General features: G+C 37.1%; 2 protein-coding genes and 1 pseudogene across 2 annotated transcripts; all 3 read right to left on the bottom strand.

Moving 5' to 3' along the window:
* Positions 1-3730: 3730 nt before the first annotated feature.
* On the bottom strand, positions 3731-4657 carry LOC110334219 (olfactory receptor 12-like). Its single transcript, XM_021216092.1, has one exon. The coding sequence runs from the start codon at positions 4655-4657 to the stop codon at positions 3731-3733; it is 927 nt and encodes a 308-aa protein (XP_021071751.1).
* A 4670-nt stretch (positions 4658-9327) lies between these two features.
* LOC110333713 lies at positions 9328-11503 on the bottom strand (annotated as a pseudogene).
* A 4960-nt stretch (positions 11504-16463) lies between these two features.
* On the bottom strand, positions 16464-17405 carry LOC110333622 (olfactory receptor 14A16-like). Its single transcript, XM_021215250.1, has one exon. The coding sequence runs from the start codon at positions 17403-17405 to the stop codon at positions 16464-16466; it is 942 nt and encodes a 313-aa protein (XP_021070909.1).
* Positions 17406-20570: the final 3165 nt, after the last annotated feature.

The following is a 20570-nucleotide window of genomic DNA, read 5'->3' as shown; positions in this document are numbered from 1 at the left end:
GAATTATGTGCCAGCTTCCTTTCTGGAATGGAAGCTGCTATTATCTATCACTTTATTTAACAAAAGTCTCCTAAACTCAAAACTACAATGTGTAGTATTAATGTAAAAATAGACAAATACATTAACAGAACATAGTAAAATCTCCTGGAGATAAACCCTTTATTCTTATAGAGATAACCAACATTAAAAAATAAGCCCAGCCGGGCGTGGTAGCTCATGCCTTTAATCCCAGCACTCGGGAGGCAGAGGCAGGCGGATTTCTGAGTTCGAGGCCAGCCTGGTCTACAAAGTGAGTTCCAGGACAGCCAGGGCNGCACTCGGGAGGCAGAGGCAGGCGGATTTCTGAGTTCGAGGCCAGCCTGGTCTACAAAGTGAGTTCCAGGACAGCCAGGGCTATACATAGAAACCCTGTAAAAAAACCGAAAAACCAAAAAAAAAAAAAAAAAAAGCCCAAAAATAATTCAGTAGAAAAAAAACAATTCAAGTTTCCATAAATAATTCAGGAACATTTAAAGTCACACAATAAGTGAAATTTTGAGCTAGATTCATAAAATTAAATGTTACTTTAAAATTAAAGCATAAAATTATTTTGGAACCAATTATCAACATGAAACTATAAACCTGTAAAAAAAAATAGCAGAAAGTTTTTGTGATTTTGAATTGAGCAAAGAGCCAGGGCTATACAGAGAAACCCTGTCTTGAAAAAACCAAAAAAAGTTATATCTCATTTTGAGACAGTGTCTGACTTTATGATAACCAGCCTAACTTCAAATTCATAATCTCAGCTTTCTGAGTGCTCAGATTGTAATATACCAGCGTCTCAGCAGCAAAAGTCTTTTATATAAGACAATGGAAGAACAGTCAATACATGAACAAATTAATGTACTGCATTTAATTAGACTTCTAGTCTTATAAAGGTATTGTAATGTTGAGGTCTGCCCCCCACCCCCAGAATAGCTGTAGCCATTTTGTTCCAAGCCTGTCAGCTATTTCATGTTGCTATAATATGCCTGCCAATCATTGCCACAGAAAAATAACTCGTCTTAGAGCAGGGTCATGCTGACCACATACCCTGTTATGTTCTATATGTTATGAGGTTTTTCGTAGAAATCTGACAACTGTAAGCTCCACTTAGGACCAATCAGAATAAAGGTCAGTTAGAACTGTTCTGAGTAGCTAGCCAAACTAGCTTGAGTCTGAGTTGACCACCAGGCAGCACTTCCTGCACCTGCACATGAGCAGGTTTTTCCTTTATGAGCTGGCCCTGAGGAATGTCTGTGGTTGTAGCTTCAGCCCCAAATTCTGAGCTATGGCCCTGATCAATCAGTGTTAAAGTGTTCATTCAATAAACCATCCCTATCTGACTGAGATTGGTGTTTGTGTGGGTTGTAGGTTGACTCTCAGATCCCAACAGTTAAAATAATAAAATGACAAGCTACATCCTGAGAAAATATTTTAATACTCATATTTCATAAAGGATATTGTAAATATAACTTTTATTCTCCAGATGTAATTGTCTTGGAGGATTACTGCCTCAGTCTGCTAACCTAGGCCTAGCCTCTGTACAATCTAATCTAGGCCTAGAATGTTTTCAGCCTCAGAGACTTAATGCTGAATAAGCTCACCTTTTCTTTTTTCTTTTCTTTTCTTTTCTTTTCTTTTCTTTTCTTTTCTTTCTTTCTTTCTTTCTTTCTTTTTCTTTCTTTCTTTTTTTTTTGATTTTTTGAGACAGGGTTTCTCTGTATAGCCCTGGCTGTCCTGGAATTCACTCTGTAGACCAGGCTGGCCTTGAACCTTAGAAATCTGCCTGCCTCTGCCTCTCAAGTGCTGGGATTAGAGGTGTGTGCCACCACCATGCCCGGCTAAGCTTACCTTTTCTAGTTCTTTCTCTGAACTCTGCCTGGCTGGTTCATCTCAGCTATTCTGGCTCAAACTCCTCTCCAAGCTGACTGGTTCAATCTGGTTTCTCAGTAAATTGCTGTGCTTGGTCTCAAACTAACTCTGGCAATTTGTTCTAGTCTTCTGGCTCTTTCTTATTCTCTGGCTTCAACTGACTCTGCTGACCTGAATGAACTGCTTGAACTCATGAACAAACTCAGCTGCACTGTACTACATTCACTGTACTCACTGCACTCACTGCACTCACTGCCTTCACTGCACTCACTCCCAGCTGACTGACCCAACTACACTGCACTGAATTCAACTGACTTAACCAAACTGACTGACTCTCTCTTCCTGCACTGCTCTTTTAAGTATCATTTCCTTCCCGTCTCTTCTTGTGAGAGTTGGATATATCATATATGAATCGTTTTGTCAAATCTTTCTCTGATTCATCACTTTGTCTGACCCTCAGTTAGAAGTCACTTTCAAACATGACTGCTCCCCTCTACGAAACTAACTTTACCTTCATGGCTTGGGATTAAAGGTGTGAACTAAAGATGTGTCTGAATTCCAGAGCTAGTAATAAAAAGTAGCCTCCAAGTGTGGGTAAGTGTGTATAAGATTTAAATAGACACATCAGAAACAAAAATATGCGGATTAAAAAGTAAGCACATAAAATATTTTGGTCACCATTTGCAGTTTAGCAAATGCAGCTCAAATGAAAATCAGACACCATTACAAACTTAGTAAAAAAAATTTATATCAAAAAGGGAGAGAATACCATATGTTAATGAAAATGCAGAGGTTTTGAAACACAGAATGAAAATGTGAACTGTTAATGGAACATTGCAACAATTTCAAAACATCGAAATATGTACTAACTTCCAGGTATTTATTTCAGATAAAGAATCTGCTCCTCTCTCTCTCCATATATGCATACATACATATATGAAAATATCCATAACAGCTGTGTTTATAGCAGCCTCAAATGAAACAGCTCAAATATTTATCAACATATAAATGGATGAGCAAATTGTAGTATACTCATATAATACTTTAATATCATGTGATGTTACCCACAAATGAATTATAATTACATGAGCTACATAGATATCAAAATAGTTAAGATATCCACAACCCTTCTAAGCCCCATCATGTGGAAAAAGCAAGCTTATCTACATGACAAAAATAGATAAAAGCTTATCCAGGGTGAAGCATCATTTCATAAGCAAGGTGGGAAAGCATTATAAGGACTTTCTAAGAAAATGTATGGCAGAGTGCACACTTGTTATCTTCACTATGAGATGACCATACAAGTATACACATGTGTTAAAATGTAATGTATTTTAATGCTTCAGTTGAATGAATTGATAGATTACATGTAAATTAGACTCCGTAAAAGCTGCTCAAAACAATTTATCAATGAAATTTGTCTAATGTATTATTAATTTTGATATTAAAATACCAGTAACTAATTTATACATTGCTAAAAGTTTGTATTGAAGCATTTTGAGTTTCTTCAATTTTGGAAAGATCTGTTTTACTACTTCATGAATTGCATTCAACATAAATATTTTCTGATTGTATGATCATTTTTGTGATGAAGTTTGATTAGGCTCCTGTATATAAGGCAAAATAAACACATACCAATGCAATTATCTATTTTCCCAGTTTACATTTTCTCATCAGCCATGATTTCACATATTGATAAATATATAAGAATAAAATATATTCTCTCTCTTAAAATCAAAGACTTCAAAAAAGGAACCATTAGTAGAGTATAAATCATGAGAGTAACAATGAATTGGAGTAAAGTCCAGGTTACTTTGTGAGACCTACATCCAGAGAATCAGGAACAAAATCTCTGCTTGCTTCTCTTCAGTGCTTGTATGACATCTTTGTTCCTCAGGCTGTATATGAGGGGGTTCAACATGGGAATGACAATAGTGTAGAAGATAGACACCACTTTACTCTGCTCCATGGAGGAGACAGCACTGGGCTGTGCATACATGAAGAAAACAGTACCAAAAAACAAGCAGACACCAATCAAGTGGGAGGCACACGTGGAGAAAGCTTTCTGGCGTCCCTGCACTGTGCGGATCTTCAATATTGTTGAAATGATATAGATGTATGAGACAAAAACAGTCAAGAAGGTACTGACAATAATGGAACCACATAAAGCAAGAAGAACCAGCTGGTTTATAAAGGTGTCTGAACACGAGAGGGATAAGAGTGGTGGGACGTCACAGAAGAAGTCATTGATCTCATTGGACCCACAAAATGATAAAGTGAAGGTCATTGTGGTTTGCGTGACAGCATTCACTGCACCCCATGAATAGGACCCTGATACCAACAATCCACAGACCCAGTGGGACATACTCACAGAGTATAGAAGAGGGTTACAGATAGCAATGAAGCGGTCATAGGCCATGGCAGCCAGGAGAAATGCTTCTGTGGTACCAAAAAGAGACAAAAAAAAGAATTGTGTGGCACACCCACTAAAGGATATTGTATGGTCCTGTTTCAAGCAGTTTATCAGAGCTCTAGGAGCAATTGTGGAAGAATAGCAGATGTCCAAAAAGGAAAGGCTCTGGAGGAAGGCATACATAGGAGTATGGAGGTGTGCATCCATCCTGATAATTATAATCATGCCAAAATTCCCCACCACTGATATAACATACAAAAATAAAAAAATCAGAAATAGAAACATTTGTATACCAGGACCACCTCTGAATCCAAGTAGAATAAACTCTGAGACATGTGTAAAATTTGTCATTTTATAACCAGAGCCACAGAGGATGGAAAGGAAAGAGGAGATACAAGAAGAAAAATTTCACACTCTACTACCTACAGGATTAAGTTAAATTATAGACTTTTGTGTAGCATTAGAATAATTCTGTTTGTAATCTTGTTCTACTGTGTTCCGTATGCCATGAAAAATAGGAATAAGTACAGCTGCAGGAGAAAGGAATTGGAAATAGATAAGTATAGGAATACAAAGAATCAGCATCTATGAATACATTAATATTATGCTCACCTTGTCTTATCAGCAATTCAAAGGACATGAAACTATGAGGTATTTAAAATCATGTAATTACTTTATTCTTAATTCATAAAAATATGGATAAGTCTCAAAATCAAACTGCAAAAATGAGGGCTATAGGTATAGCTCGGTGGTAAAGTGTTTGTATAGTAGTCCCAAAGTTCTAAATTCAATCCCAGAAACATAAAAAGAACACAAGACAGACATGAGGATACATGAGACATAACTATCGATTCAGTTACACATTTTAAGAATTGGTATATTGAGTACAGTATGGACATGTTGCCAAGTCATAAGTACTGTGCAAAACCATTTCACCTAGAGTCCCATGTTTCAATATTTAATTTCTTTCTTATGCTAAGTCTTAGACTTGAAAGCTTCAGACAAAAAACCTCTATCTTTCTAGAAGACATGACTATAGAATGAGCCTCAGTGCCACACACTGTCCTTTTTCCCTTTTAAAGATCTAAAGGAGAAATCTCCACTTCTAAACACACCTTATATTGCTGGATATGTGGTGTCTTCTATTTCCTAAGTTGGCTGCTTAGCATACACTCTTTCTAACCTTTCTGGACTCTGGCCTTTTTTCTTTCATGTTTTGTATCTGTTTATCCATCCCATTAATCCTTATAAGGTCCCTTATGATGACACTAGATTCTTTTAGATAGGTCACAATAATCTCATTTCCATATTCTTTATAACTGTGTCTGAAAAATCTCCTTTTATAAGGTAACATGATATATTCACAGGATCCATAAAATACGCAGTGTATATCATAAGATGTACTATCCATTCCATAACAAATTTATTGGATACATTCTAGACAAACTAATGAACTTTTGTTAAGATAGAAGACAAAATAAATCAAGTAATGTATGTTTCTTATAAAATTAGATCTTTTCATTGTAATTGATGTGCTTTCTTTCTTTTATGTGTTTGTTAAGCTATTTTTCTCTTACCTTTTCCATCTCTGATACATACTTCTTCATGAGCTAGTATACAAATACCACATAAAACTTAATTTAATTTAGTATCCTCTCTAAAGGAACACTTGTACTTCAGTAAATTGAGATTTTTTGTTGTGTAGTGAGATACCAATTTTTAGAACAATAAGTGAAGAAGCTGTGTATTTATAAGGTAGGTATTTGTATGCATGGGGGTATTTACAATTTTGAAAATTTTTTGGCTATTGTTTTCCAATTTGCTTATTACTAGAAACCTCTAATACTCAAAGTAGAGATATGAAACAGAGAAAGAGGTCAGTGTACTAATATCTGGTATAATTAGGCCATGGTACCAAAAACCCTGACCTTAGTATGACCACTTTTCTGGTAGCTTAACCTGTTGGGTGTGGATATTAAAAGTGATGGTTCACTGTAAAGTCTAAAGCATTTTATAGGGGAAACTATTTTGCAGATTCCTGGCATATAGTAAGTACAATCTCAGTTTTACAGTTATTAATAGTTTAGGATACATTGTTTCTCCAATGAATTTGGATTGACATCTGTTATGTTCATGAATCAATTGTTATTCTCAGAAAATAATGATTGATTAGGAATCTTCATCTATTTAACTAAAATTCAAATATGCTTAATATAATTGGTCACAGGGTCTTTGAGAAAACATTATATTTTCTATAAAATAGACCTCACCTAAATATGTAGTATCTTTCCTTTCCTTTCTAGCTGACCCTTGAGCTCCTCTTCAGCTCTGCAGTAAGTTATGCACACACAAAGTTTCCACAGCCCAATTTTGCAGGAGTTAAGAGTAAAGAATATATAGTTCCCATGGTGTTGGTCATCAGAGATTTATCCCCTAAGGTTCTGTTTTAACAAGAAGAGTTTGAACACTCAGGCAACTGGAAAAGTGGCAAAAAGGAAGTCCTAGAGTAAAGATTTGAAAGCAAAACAAAACCAAATTCAAATAATAACACCTATTTTTAAAAATAGTAATCCAAGCTTATAAGCTTCAAAAATGAAATTTTTAAATGAAATTTTACCTGATGCTACCCTGGAACTATGATCTAAGACTGTGTGAGCATACATGAATCACATCCCAATACCGGTCAGGTGTCTGGCTTTCTGTGGCTAGCATAAAGCACCAAGGCAGGAAAATATTGCTGTTATGCTTTGTGGTGTATTTCAGATTGTGATTTAGTTAAATAAGAAGTAGCATAAAAGGAATACATATTCTGACTTATTATAGGGACAACTAATACCCATATCACTTATAATTTCTGAAAGCATGTCATACCTTAACTTGTGTAACATACAATAAAATACTTGCTTTTATGAAAATTTCTGCAAGTGCATAATTTTAAAATTATATAAATGAAAATTAATAACTTGAAACATAAGATATTAATGTCATTTAGAATGAAGTTAGAATTTAAAAAACCCAAACAACTTTTATGTACTTTGATATTTGCCTTCACATTTTCTAACATTTTATTGAAATACATATTATTTCCAAAGTGGTTTTACCAGCTTGCAACCCCACCAGCAGTGGAGGAGTGTTCCCCTTTCTTCATATCCTCATCAGCATCTGCTGTCACCCAATTTTTTGATCTTAGCCATTCTGATTGGTATAAGGTAGAATCTCAGGGTTGTTTTGATTTTCATTACCTTGATAACTAAGTATGTTGAACATTTCTTTAATTGATTCTGGGCCACTCAAGATTTCTCAGTTGAGAATTCTTTGTTTAGCTCTGTACTCCATTTTTAAATTGGGTTATTTGGGTTTCTGGAGTCTAACTCTTGAGTTCTTTGTATATTTTGGATATTAGCTCTCTATCAAATGTAGGGTTGGTAAGGATCTTTTCCCAATCTGTAGGTTGACAATTTGTCCTATTGACAGTGTCCTATGCCTTACTGAAGCTTTTCGGTTTTATGAGTCCCATTTGTCAATCTTAGATCTTAGATCCTGAGTTCTTGGTGTTCTGTTCAGGAAAATTTCCCCTGTGCCTATGTGTTCAAGTCTCTCTCCCACTTTCTCTTCTATTAGATTTAGCATATCTGGTTTTATGTGAAAGTCCTTGATCCATTTAGACTTGAGCTTTGTACAAGGAGATATGAATGGATCAGTTTGCATTCTTGTACATGCACTCCTCCAGTTGAATCAATCTTGGAGTTCCTCAGAAAACTGGAAGTAGTTCTACTTGAAGACCCAGCTATACAGTCCTGGGCATATACCCAAAAGATGTTCCAAAATGTAAAAAGGACACTTGCCCCACTATGTTCATAGCAGCTTTATTTATAATAGCCAGAAGTTGGAAACAACCTAGATGTCCTTCTGTTTTGTTTTGTTTTGTTTTTTCAGCCAGAGCCTTCTTGTCTTTATTGTAAAGTCATGCATTTCTATTAGAGGCCAACACAATGCCACAAAGATCTCTCTCATACTGCTTGGAAGATAGTGGCAGAGTGGCAGATTTGGACAAGTCCTTTTGCCTGGAAGCTACGGGGCTGTACATACTCAGGACAGCTCAAGATCTGTATAAACCAGTCTGGAGATCAGCACAGAAAGCAGCTGCTCTTTCCCCTGGGAATGAGCTGGTTTGGACCTTGGGCTCAGGCTATACCTACCTGTGGTATGCTGGCCCAGCAGACAGCAGGACCAGAGGTACCTGGTGACTCTTGGCACACACCTTTCTTGGGCTCCTTTAGAAAGGCCCCAGTGAAGCAAGAAACATACTTATCTGGCACCGTGTGATCCCTGGAGGGAATCACAGGCTCTGGTTAAACCCACAAATTATCCCCATCTTTCAAAGACCCACTGTTTCTTCCCACAAAAATGAAGTGAGAAGACCCTTCTCACCAGGAAGGCCGTAGTACCAGAAACAGCCGTGGATGCAGGTACGGACTTGAGTTACATCCAACCTAACTTTGTCTTGACTCTGAGACACCCTGGATGACTTTTGTAGAACACCAGTGGGAAAGATACAGAGCTCTCTGAGCCTCATCCTCCCCACAGGTAAGACGGGAACAGCAGGGTTTGCACAGAGGAAGAGCAGTCATTGGATCCTCCAACACAGACAGATGGGAGGACTTTAGGGTCATGAGAGAAGGAGCACGTGAATCGCAATCTCTATTTGTGCAGGAGAAGAGCAGAGTTTTATTTTATTTTATTTTTTTTAGCAAGTCTTCTGAATTTATTATATATACTTATTCTTTTTTTTGTATTTTTTTCTTTATTTACATTTCAAATACTATCCCGGAAGTTCCCTATACCCCCCCCCCCGCCCCTGAAGAGCAGAGTTTTAAAACCATCTCAGCCAACTCAGATTCCAGCAAAGGAAAACAGCACTGAGTTTTGAGCAAGCAAGTCTTTGGAGGGATTTTGGTCAGAATTCCATGATTTATTTTCAAGAATAAAAATTATGTGCTCAGCGCACACTTAGACAAACACTAGGACTGCTTTTCCAGCTGGGTGTCCTTTAGCTCCTTAGCCTTTAGTTCCTCCAGCTTTTCCCCATAGCGACTCAGGAATTAATCGTCAGGTTCTACCCCTGAGCTCTTCAAAGCTTCCAGAACCTTCTCCGGTCTGGCCACAGACCGGGCTCCGTCAATCTTCCTCGTGCTCAGGTACAGAGTGAATTCCTGAAAACCCAGGAGCTTGCAGGTGTCCATAGAGCAAATATTCTGGATGTCCCTAGTTCTATCCAGATGGGGAAAAAAACACCAGACCTGACATCTTCTCTAGGTCATGGAGGCTCACCTGGAACTCGGTTAATTGGGACTGGAACCCAATGGCTTTATTTGGCACCACAAAGGCCCCCAGTGCCAGCGGCTCCATAGATTCTGGGCTTCTGTGAGCCAGGATCACCTTGTAAAGGTGCAAGGGGACCGCCACATTGTTCTCACCGATCACATGGTAACTAACTCTTTTCGTTCCGTCATTTTAGTATGAGGTAAGGTTAAAGGTCCTGATACTACCCAAACATCTTCAAATCTCTCCGTCAGCTCATGACAATATATTTCTGTTCTGTTCCAATAGCCGGAATTATTATCAAAATTCTTAGGCACGATATTAGAAAGGTAAAAGGTTTCTGCCGTGACTTCACTGGAAAACTTGTTATTTCCTGCTGGGGCAGTGTGGCCTCGTAACCAGCCACTTCCAATATAGTCTTCATTGAGGGCACTGAAGGCTGAAGGGACAGTAGGACCCAGCTTGAATTTACAATGCTTTCTGTCCGCATCACCAATGATCTTGTCCTTGGATATATGTTCAAGAACCCATCTGGGCACCCGTTTTGCCTGATCGTAAGACAAGGCATGGTTAGTGTAATGCCAAGTCTCTGTTCCAGTTAAAGGGGATCTAAACTGTTCTAAGACATTTTTTTCCTGCAGATTTGAAGGCCAATTCTGTACCAGGCACTGTGCTGAACCATGTAGCTGCCTCACAGGCCTTGTGGATCCCGCATCAGGACGCCAGAGGAACTGCAGCGCCATTAGCTCCACTCCCCTGGCGCCCACTACAGAAACCTTCCCAGGGGAGCAAAGCTCTTTGCAGCCATGACTCCCAGGCGCCAGCACTTTATCTCTCCCAGATGTCCTTCAACAGAGGAATGGATACAGAAAATGTGGTACATTTACACAGTGGAATACCACTCAGCTATTAAAAATGACAACTTCATGAATTTTGCAGGCAATTGGATGGAACTAGAAAATATCCTGAATGACGGAACTCAGACCGAGAAGGACATACATGGTATGTACTTGCTGATAAGTGGATATTAGTCCAAAGATCTCAGAATACCCATGATACAACTCACAAACTATTTGAAGCTTTACAAGAAGGAAGGCCAAAGTGTGGATGCTTCAATGTCACTTAGAAGGGGGAACAAAATAATCGCGGCAGGAAAGGGGAGGGAGGGACCTGGGTGGGAGAGAGGAGGGGAAGGGGGGAAGGAAAGGAAAAGAAGGGGCAGGATCGGGTTTGGGAAGAGACTGGAGAAAAGTCCAGAGGGCCAGGAGAATGAATAGAAATATGTAGTGGGGGTGGGGTGCAGAGGGAAACCAAGAAAGTCCCAGACACCAGGGATGTGAGAGGGTCCCAGGACCCAATGGGGATGACGTTTGGCAAAATACCCAACAGAGGGAAGATAGAACCTGACGAGACCACCACCAGTAGATAGGCATGGCTCCCAGTTGAGGGATGGGGCCACCCACCCATCTAAAAAATTTTAACCCAGAATTGTTCTTGTCTAAAAAAAAATGCAGGGACAAAATTATGGAGCAGAAACTGAAGGAAAGGCCATCCAGAGACCACTCTACCTTGGAATCCATCGCTTCTGCAGATACCATACCCTGACACTTTCTAATGAAAAGAATGCATGCAGACAGGAACTAAGTATGGCTGTCCTCTAAGAGGTTCTGCCATCACCTGACTAAGACAGATGCAGATACTCACAGCCAATCATTGACTGAACCTGGGGATGCCAATGGAAGAGTTAGGGGAAGGACTGAAGGAGCTGAACTACATAGCAATCCCATAGGAAGGACAACAATATCAACTAACCAGATCCCTCAGAGCTCCTAGGGACTAAACTACCAACCAAAGAGTATACATGGGAGGGTCCATAGCTCCTACTACATATATATAGCAGAAGATTGCCTTATCTGGCATCAATTGGAGGGAAGGCACTTGGTCCTGTGGAGACTTGTTGCCCCATCGAAGGGGGGATGCTAGAGGGGTGAGGTAGGAGTGGGTGGGTAGGAGAGCACTCTCTTAGAGGCAAAGAGGGGAGAGACATGGGATTGGGGGGGGTTGTGGATGGGAGACTGGGAAGAGACAACATTTGAAATGTAAATAAATAACTCAACAAAAAATAAAATAAAATAAAAATAAATAGAACAAAGAAATGCATATTATTTTACTAACATTATGTACATATAACTGAACTATATGTATGTACATATAGTTGAGTTGTATGGATGTGCATAACAAAGTTCAAATTCTATAATGAATTTAGAAAAACTTAAAGCAATTTCACTAAAGTCAGGGACAAGGAAGGCTGCCCATTCTCCCCCTATTTATTCAATATAATAGTTGAAGTTCTAAACAGAGCAATTAGACAACAAAAGGAGATCAAAAGGATTCAAATTGAGGAGGAAGTCAAGATATCTATTTGTGGATGATATGATAGTATACATAAGTGTCCCAGAAAACTCTACCAGAGAGCTCCTACAGCTGATAAACAGCTTCAGCAAAGTGGCTGGACATAAAATTAACTCTAACAAATCAGTAGCCCTCCACTATGCAAATGATAAATGGGCAAAGAAAGAAATTAGGGAAACAACACCCTTCACAATCGTCACGAATAATACAAAATATTTTGGTGTGACTCTAACCAAGCAAGTGAAAGATCTGTATGACAAGAAATTTAAGTCTCAGAAGAAAGAAATCAAAGAAGACCTCTGAAGATGGAAAGATCTCCCATGCTCATGGATTCGCAGGATTATCAATAAAAATGGCTATCTTAGCAAAAGCAATCTAGAGATTCAATGAAATCGTTATTTCTTGACTGACAGATTTATACATAAGCACTTTCTAATGTGACATTTCACTCTTTTGATTTAAAAGTTCTGGATAGGATCAGAGGTGAGGACACAATATCTGTTCCAACAATGGAAGTAACTGGGATCCGCAGGATCCAGGCACCCAGGAACTCTGCTCGACCAGTGGCACTGGATCCTTCTGGTCTGGGCCAGTGCTCTGAGCAGACCTTGGGCATGAACTCCACAGCCAGTCCCACAACACCCAGAAGAAGCTCCACTTCAAGGCTCTCTAACATGCCCAGGACCACAGGAACACAGGATCCCTCCAGTAGCTTGGTCACATCAGAATCTCAGAGTCCTAGAGGCAGCTTGACTCCCAAGAACTCTGACCCAGGATCTCAGGATCACAAGATCCCAGAATCACAGGATCATAGAGACAGCTGAACTCTAAGGAGTTCTGCCACAACCAGGATCACAGGAAGGACAGACTCCAGTCAGATATAGTGAGGACAGGTAGCACTAGAGATATTCAGATGGGAGGAAGCAAGCTTAAGAACATAAGCAACAGAAACCAAGGTTACTTGGCAACATCAGAACCCAGTTCTCCCACCATAGCAAGCCCTGGATACACCATCACACCAGAAAAGCAAGATTCAGATATAAAATCACTTCTTCATGATAGAAGAATTTAAGGACATCAGTAACTCCCTTAGAGAAATACATGAAAACACAGGTAAACAGGTAGAAGCACTTAAAGAGGAAACAAAAATCCCTTAAAGAATTACAGGAGAACACAACCAAACAGGTGAAAGAACTGAACAAAACCATCCAGAGTCTAAAAATGGAAATAGAAACAATAAAGAAATCACGAAGGGAGACAAGCCTGGAGAGAGAAAACCTAGAAAAGAGATAAGGAGTCATAGATACGAGCATCACCAACAGAATANAAGAGATAGAAGAGAGAATCTCAGGTGCAGAAGATACCGTATGAAACATTGACACAACAGTCAAAGAAAATGCAAAATGCAAAAAGATCCTAATCCAAAACATCCAGGAAATTCAGGACATAGTGAGAAGACCAAACCTAAGTATAATAGGTATAGAAGAGTGTGAAGATTCTCAACTTTATTGTTAACAAACTTAGGAAGAAAACTCCCCTTACCTAAAGAAAGAGATGCCCATGTACATACAAGAAGCCTACAGAACTCCAAATAGACTGGACCAGAAAAGAAATTCTTCCTGTTACATAATAATCAAAATACCAAATGCATTAAACAAAGAAAGAATATTAAAAGCAGTATGGGCAAAAGGTCAAGTAACATATAAAGGCAGACCTATTAGAATGACACCAGACTTCTCACCAGAGACTATGAAAGCCAGAAGATCCTGGACAGATGTGATACAGACCCTAAGAGAACACAAATGCCAGCCCAGGCTACTATACCCAGAAAAACTCTCAATAAGCACAGACAGAGAAACCAAGATATTCTATGACAAAACCAAATTTACACAAAATCTTTCCATAAATCCAGCCCTACAAAGGATAATAGATGGAAAACACCAACACAAGGAGGGAAACTACACCCTAGAAAAAGCAAGAAACTAATCTTTCAACAAACCCAAAAGATAGTCACACAAACATAATTCCACCTCTAACAACAAAAATAACAGAAGCAACAATCACTTTTCCTTAATATCTCTTAACATCAATGGACTCAATTCCTCAAAAAAGACATAGACTAATAGACTGGATATGTAAACAGGACCCAGAACTTTGCTGCATCTAGGAAACACACCTCAGTGACAAAGACAGACACTACCTCAGAGTAAAAGGCTGGAAAACAAAATTTCAAGCAAATGGTTCCAAGAAACAAGCTGGAGTAGCCATTTTCAACCAAACATTATCAAAAAAGATAAGGAAGGACACTTCATACTCGTCAAAGGAAATATGTACCAAGATGAACTCTTAATTCTGAACATCTATGCTCCAAATGCAAGGGCACCTACATTCATAAAAGAAACTTTACTAAAGCTCACATTGCATCACACACAATAATAGTGAGAGACTTTAACACCCCACTCTCATCAATGGACAGATCATGGAACAGAAACTAAACAGAGACACAGTGACACTAAGACAAGTTATGAACCAAATTGATGTAACAGATATTTATAGAACATTTCATCCTAAAGCAAAAGAATATACCTTCTTCTCAGCACTTCATGGTACCTTATCCAAAATTGACCATATAATTGGTCACAAAACAGGCCTCAACAGACACAAAAAGATTGAAATAATCCCATGCACCCTATCAGATCATCATGTTCTAGGGCTGGTCTTAAATACCACCACCACCACCACCACCAACAACAACAACAACAAAAAATGGAAAGCACACATACACATGGAAGCTGAACAATGTTCTACTCAATGATAACTTGGTCAAGGAAGAAATAAAGAAAGAAATTAAAGGCTTTTTAGAATTTAATGAAAATGAAGACACATCATACCAAAATTTATGGGACACAATGAAAGCAGTGGTAAGAGGAAAACGTATAGCTCCAAGTGCCTCCAAAAAGAAACTAGAGAGAGCTTACACTAGCAGTTGGACAGCACACCTGAAAGCTCTAGAACAAAAAGAAGCAAATTCACCCAAGATTTATAAAAAGCAGGAAATAATCAAACTCAGGGCTCAAATCAACCAAATGGAAAAAAAAAGAACTATACAAAGAATCAACAAAACCAGGAGCCAGTTCTTTGAGAAAATCAACAAGATAGATAAACCCTTAGCCAGACAAGCCAGAGGGCACAGAGACAGTATCCAAATTAATAAAATTAGAAATTAAAATGGAGACACAACAATGAAATGCATATCTTAAAATAATTATTTTGTGAATATTAACAGTTAAAAATACTAAAATCATGTTCTACAAACAAAAAAAATCTGCAATCTTTCACTCCATTTTACCTAAAAACTATACTATTAGTACTCTTAATACTATCATTATTTGATTGGCCTTTGTCGATTATTATCAACATACCCCGGGCACAATTCTTAGAAATATTGGTAAAATACTGTATTTACAAGTTTATAACCTAAAACATATTTTTTATTGGATATTTTCTTTATTTACATTTCAAATGTTATCCCCTTTCCCGGTTTCCCCACCACCTTCCAGAAACCCCATCTCGAATTCACTTGATATATTTCCCATTTTAAAAAAGCAAAGAAAAAGCTGGGCGTGGTGGCACACACCTTTAATCCCAACACTTGGGAGGCAGAGGCAGGCGGATTTCTGAGTTCGAGGCCAGCCTGGTCTACAAAGTGAGTTCCAGGACAGCCAAGGCTACAAAGAGAAACCCTGTCTCGAAAAACCAAAAAAAAAAAAAAAAGCAAAGAAAAAAATATTCTAGGATTTCTTCACTCTAGCAACTTTTATTTTAACTGATAAAATTAGGAAAATTGCTAAAAGAATGTATCATAAAATATTAATATTTGAGGTATAGTATCAAAAAGAAACCAAATCTTGCCGGGCGTGGTGGTACATGCCTTTAATCCCAGCACTTAGGAGGCAGAGGCAGGGGGATTTCTGAGTTTGAGGCCAGCCTGGTCTACAAAGTGAGTTACAGGACAGTCAGGGCTGCACAGAGAAACCCTATCTCAAAAAAAAAAAAAAAAAAAAAAAGGAAACGAAAAAAAAAAAAAAACAGCAATAACCTGTCTCAAAAAAAAAAAAAAAAAAAAAGGAAACGAAACCAAATCTAATGATCTAATGAGACTGGTATTGGTAAATATATGGCTATGAAATGAAACATATTATTCTAAACCTATAATCTATTGATATAGACATAATATTTGGAAGATTTCCCCTGAATTTATAATTTTAAAATCCTTTAATGTTCAGTCCCACATAATATTATAAATTGAATATTTTTTTGTTAGAGCAAGATACTAAAGCATATACCAAATAATTTTATCACAGGTTTGGTTTACCAGATAATTTTATATAGTTTGTTTCATAGTAGCTAATATTTTCAAGATTTAGAGGCATGTGATCATTTTTTCACCAAAAATGTTATGTAGGGCCACTTTTACATCTGAATTTCTAAAGCTATAAATCACAGGATTCAGGCTGGGAGGTAACAGAGAGTAAAACACTGACATTAAGAGGTTCAGTGATGATGGGAATTTTACTGTTGAGCCTAAATATGCAACAAATGCAGAAGAGAGAAATAAGGTCACCACGGTAAGATGGGGTATACAGGTAGAGAAAGTTTTAAACCTTCCTTGTATAGAAGGAATTCTTAGGATTATAGTGAAAATGTGAACATAGGAAATAACCATTACTATAAAACACAAGAAGGTGAAACAACAGCTAGTAATAATAAACACATATTTTAGAATTTGGTCTCCAAAACAAGCAAGTCTAAGAAGTGATGGGATATCACAGAAGAATTGATACACTACATTTGAACCACAGAAATGGACAGAGAATGTTCCTGTGGCATGAACAGACCCATAGATACACCCACTGAGCCATGCTGCCGCCACCATCTGAACACAGGCGTCTTTATTCATTATGGCCTCATAGTGTAGAGGAAAGCAAATGGCAGCATAGCGGTCATAGGACATCACCAAAAGCAGGGCAAATTCAGTGCCTGCCAAAAATATAACACAGAAAACTTGTAAAACACATCCCAGGAAGGAGATGGAATGGGTGTTAGTCACAGTGTTCATGATGGATTTGGGAACAGTGACAGAAATATAACAGATATCAATCAGGGACAAATTCTTCAGAAAGACATACATAGGGGACTGGAGATGCTGGTCTATAGTAGTAATGGTGATAATGAGGCAGTTTCCCACTAGTGCTCCCAGGTAAATCAAGAAGAAAAGTGTGGCACACAATGTCTGCAGTTCATCTGGGTATCCCATGAGCAAGAATTCCATGTATTCTGTTGTGTTGGTTATTGTGTCCATCATTGCAGTTCCTGTCTGGGAAAATACAAGGGAAACTATTATTGCTTCACTTACTTATATCTCCCTCTTCTAATTTTGTGATTTTTTTAAAAAAATTAAGTAATTGTTGATTTGTTTTATTCAATTCTCATTGATGTCTTTGCAATGTGATATTATATGGTGAATGGCATCTTACAAACTGGAAAGTTATCAATCGTTTACAGTAAGTTTTATAAAAGTCTTTAAAACAGTTTACCTTTTGTAAAGAGGTATTAAAAACAGTTAAGTGTGGGACAGTGTTATCAAATGATATCATGAACTTTATAGAGTAAATAGAAGTAAATAACCCAATCAGGTTATACAAAAAGGAATGTACTGACTTTAATAAAATCTTTAAAGTAGTAAGATTTTTAGCATTAAAAGTTTGATATTGATTATACTTACAGATCTGCTTTACTCCCAGAAGTATGTTTTATAAGATGAAAGGGCATGTAGAAAAATTCAACTACTTCTTTCCTAATTTTCTCTACTGTGTTATAGTACAGATAAACAAGAAAACCTAAGTGAGCAGAAGAAAAGATTCTTTTTACAAGAAAAAATGTGGGGTGATAGATACTATTGCACATGCCAGCAAGATTCTACTGAAGGGACCCTGATATAGCGGCCTCTTATGAGGCTATGCTTGTGCCTGGCAAACACAGAAGTGGATGCTCACAGTCAGCTATTGGATGGAACACATGGTCCCCAATGGAGGAGCTAGAGAAAGTAACCAAGGAGCTCAAGGGAGATGCAACCCTGTAGGTGCAACAACAATATGAACTAACCAGCACCCCCAGAGCTTGTGTCTCTAGCTGCATATGTAGCAGAAGATGACCTAATTGGCCATCATTGGGAAGAGAGGCCCCTTGGTCTTGCAAACTTTATATGACCCAGCACAGGGGAATGCCAGGGCCAAGAAGTGGGAGTGGGTGGGTAGAGGAGCAGGGGNGGGGGGAGGGTATGGGGAACTTTCCGGATAGCATTTGAAATGTAAATAAAGATAAAAAATAAAAGAAAAAATGTAAAAAAAAATGTGGTGTGATAACAGGGGTGAGAAGGGAAGTACATGAGAGGATCATGGGGTGAACATGACCAAAGAAAAATGATACACATCTAGGAATGTATCATTAATTCATTACTTTTCTAAAACAAAAGAAGTACATTTAATTGTTATCCCAGAAGAAAGATATGCTCACAGAGTTTTTCAACAAATAATGCTTATAATTTTCTTAATTTGATAAAAATAAAAATTACAGATCAAAGAAATTTTTAAAAATTCATAATTAAAATGAGAAGATAGATATGCAAAGGCAATAATATCAAGATGGATTATATAAATAAATAAATCAACCAGAAAAATTGAGTTCATTACTTGTAAGCACGCTGTTAGTATCATAGGAAATAATGACAACAAAAGTAATGGGATGATATATACAGTGTCTCAATAAAGAAAATTCCTCACCAAGAATCTATATACATCAATTATCCCCTTAACGTTAAGGCTATCCTAACATTTCTTCAGATGAATAAAAGTTGACGATATTTATGAGGAGCTATGATAGTTATTACTGATGGGCAACAGGATCTAGATTCACCCATGCAGGATACCTGTGAGGGGGGGGCGGTTCTACATTTGCTCAATAGAAATGGGAAGACCCACCCTAAGAGTAGCAGCACCTTTTGATGAGAATAGGTTCCAGACTGTATAAAAAGAAAGTTACCTGAATATCAATATTCATCATCTTTTCCTTCCTGCCTGCAGATACAATGTAACAAGTTGCTTCCTCAAACGCCTGCTACCATCACTCTCTTGTCATGATGGACAATAACCTTGAATTAGAAACCAAAATAAACATTTTTACAATTTGCATTCCAAAAGATGAAAAATAAAAGTAAACACTAATCATAAAAAATATTTTTAGGAATTTAAAGCTCAACACAAAATTATTTCTAATGCTAGAAACATCACATTCTTCAAACATATTTAAAGATTAAATGGAATATTAAAGATCATACATAAAAATGAAGGCAAGAGGCATACTACACATTGGGGCAAATATAAAGACTTTTTTGGTATTTCATTTCCTTACAAACCTAATTTTATTATAAAAACTTGTAAAACTATTCTAGACTAATATCTAAGAAAATTGAAATGTGTGATAATGATTTTTAAAATATCAATGAATATTAATATAATGAAATATGTTTATATATTATGTAAAATGACATGTCATTGAACTAACCTTTGATATGTTAGAGTCATATTGAAAATCATGAAATCATCATATCAAATTAAAGTTGGTAAGGAAAATGTATGGATAAAATAAAATATGAATACTTAATTTATAAAAGAAAGAATAGGGCCTATTAAAGGAAGCACTGGTCAAACAGAAAGCAAAATGAAGAATTTTAGATATAAGTTCAAACATGAATATTTACATTAAAATAAATACACTGTATAGCATTCATGTGTACACTGCATTTTTACCATCTATTTATCCTTTGATGAACAATTGAGAGTATAGATGTCTGTATCATATTGATTTTAGGTTTTTATGGTGTGAATGTGTAAAAATTCTGTCACCATATATATGAATTTAAAATACTTTGCTTCAAATTTAAAAATCTCTATACATAAGGAAACGTACTGAACATCTTTAGCAATATGTAGACTATAAGACAATTGCTGGAGTAGAGATAATAATGACACTTGAGATTCAAAGTTGGAAGGAATGGAAGGGTGTTGGTCTAAGTATACAAAGTTGAACAGGTAGAAGAAATTTATGTTTTGGCATTTATGGATATGCTGATTAGCCTTATTCAATATTTCCATACTGAATGCATATATTACAAAATAATATGTACCTAGATTATATGACTATAATTATATAAAATATTTAAATATAAAATGAATTAATAAACAATAATTGAACACTTTAACAAAAAAGATTAAAGATAGTAAACTTTATAAAATGCCTGATTAAATGCTAAGGCAGATTTCACAAATGTATGGTAAGCAGAAAACTGATATAACCATAATAATATAAAATAATTATCATCAAACATGGGAACAAAGAGAAAAAGAAAACAATAAATTCATAGGTATATGAAGTTTATAGTAACAAATTCAATGTTGAAGCAAAATTTGAA

Source organism: Mus pahari, chromosome 16 (assembly GCF_900095145.1).
Source record: "Mus pahari chromosome 16, PAHARI_EIJ_v1.1, whole genome shotgun sequence".
Taxonomy (NCBI): domain Eukaryota; kingdom Metazoa; phylum Chordata; class Mammalia; order Rodentia; family Muridae; genus Mus; species Mus pahari.
This window is presented reverse-complemented; position numbering and strand designations above follow the sequence as displayed.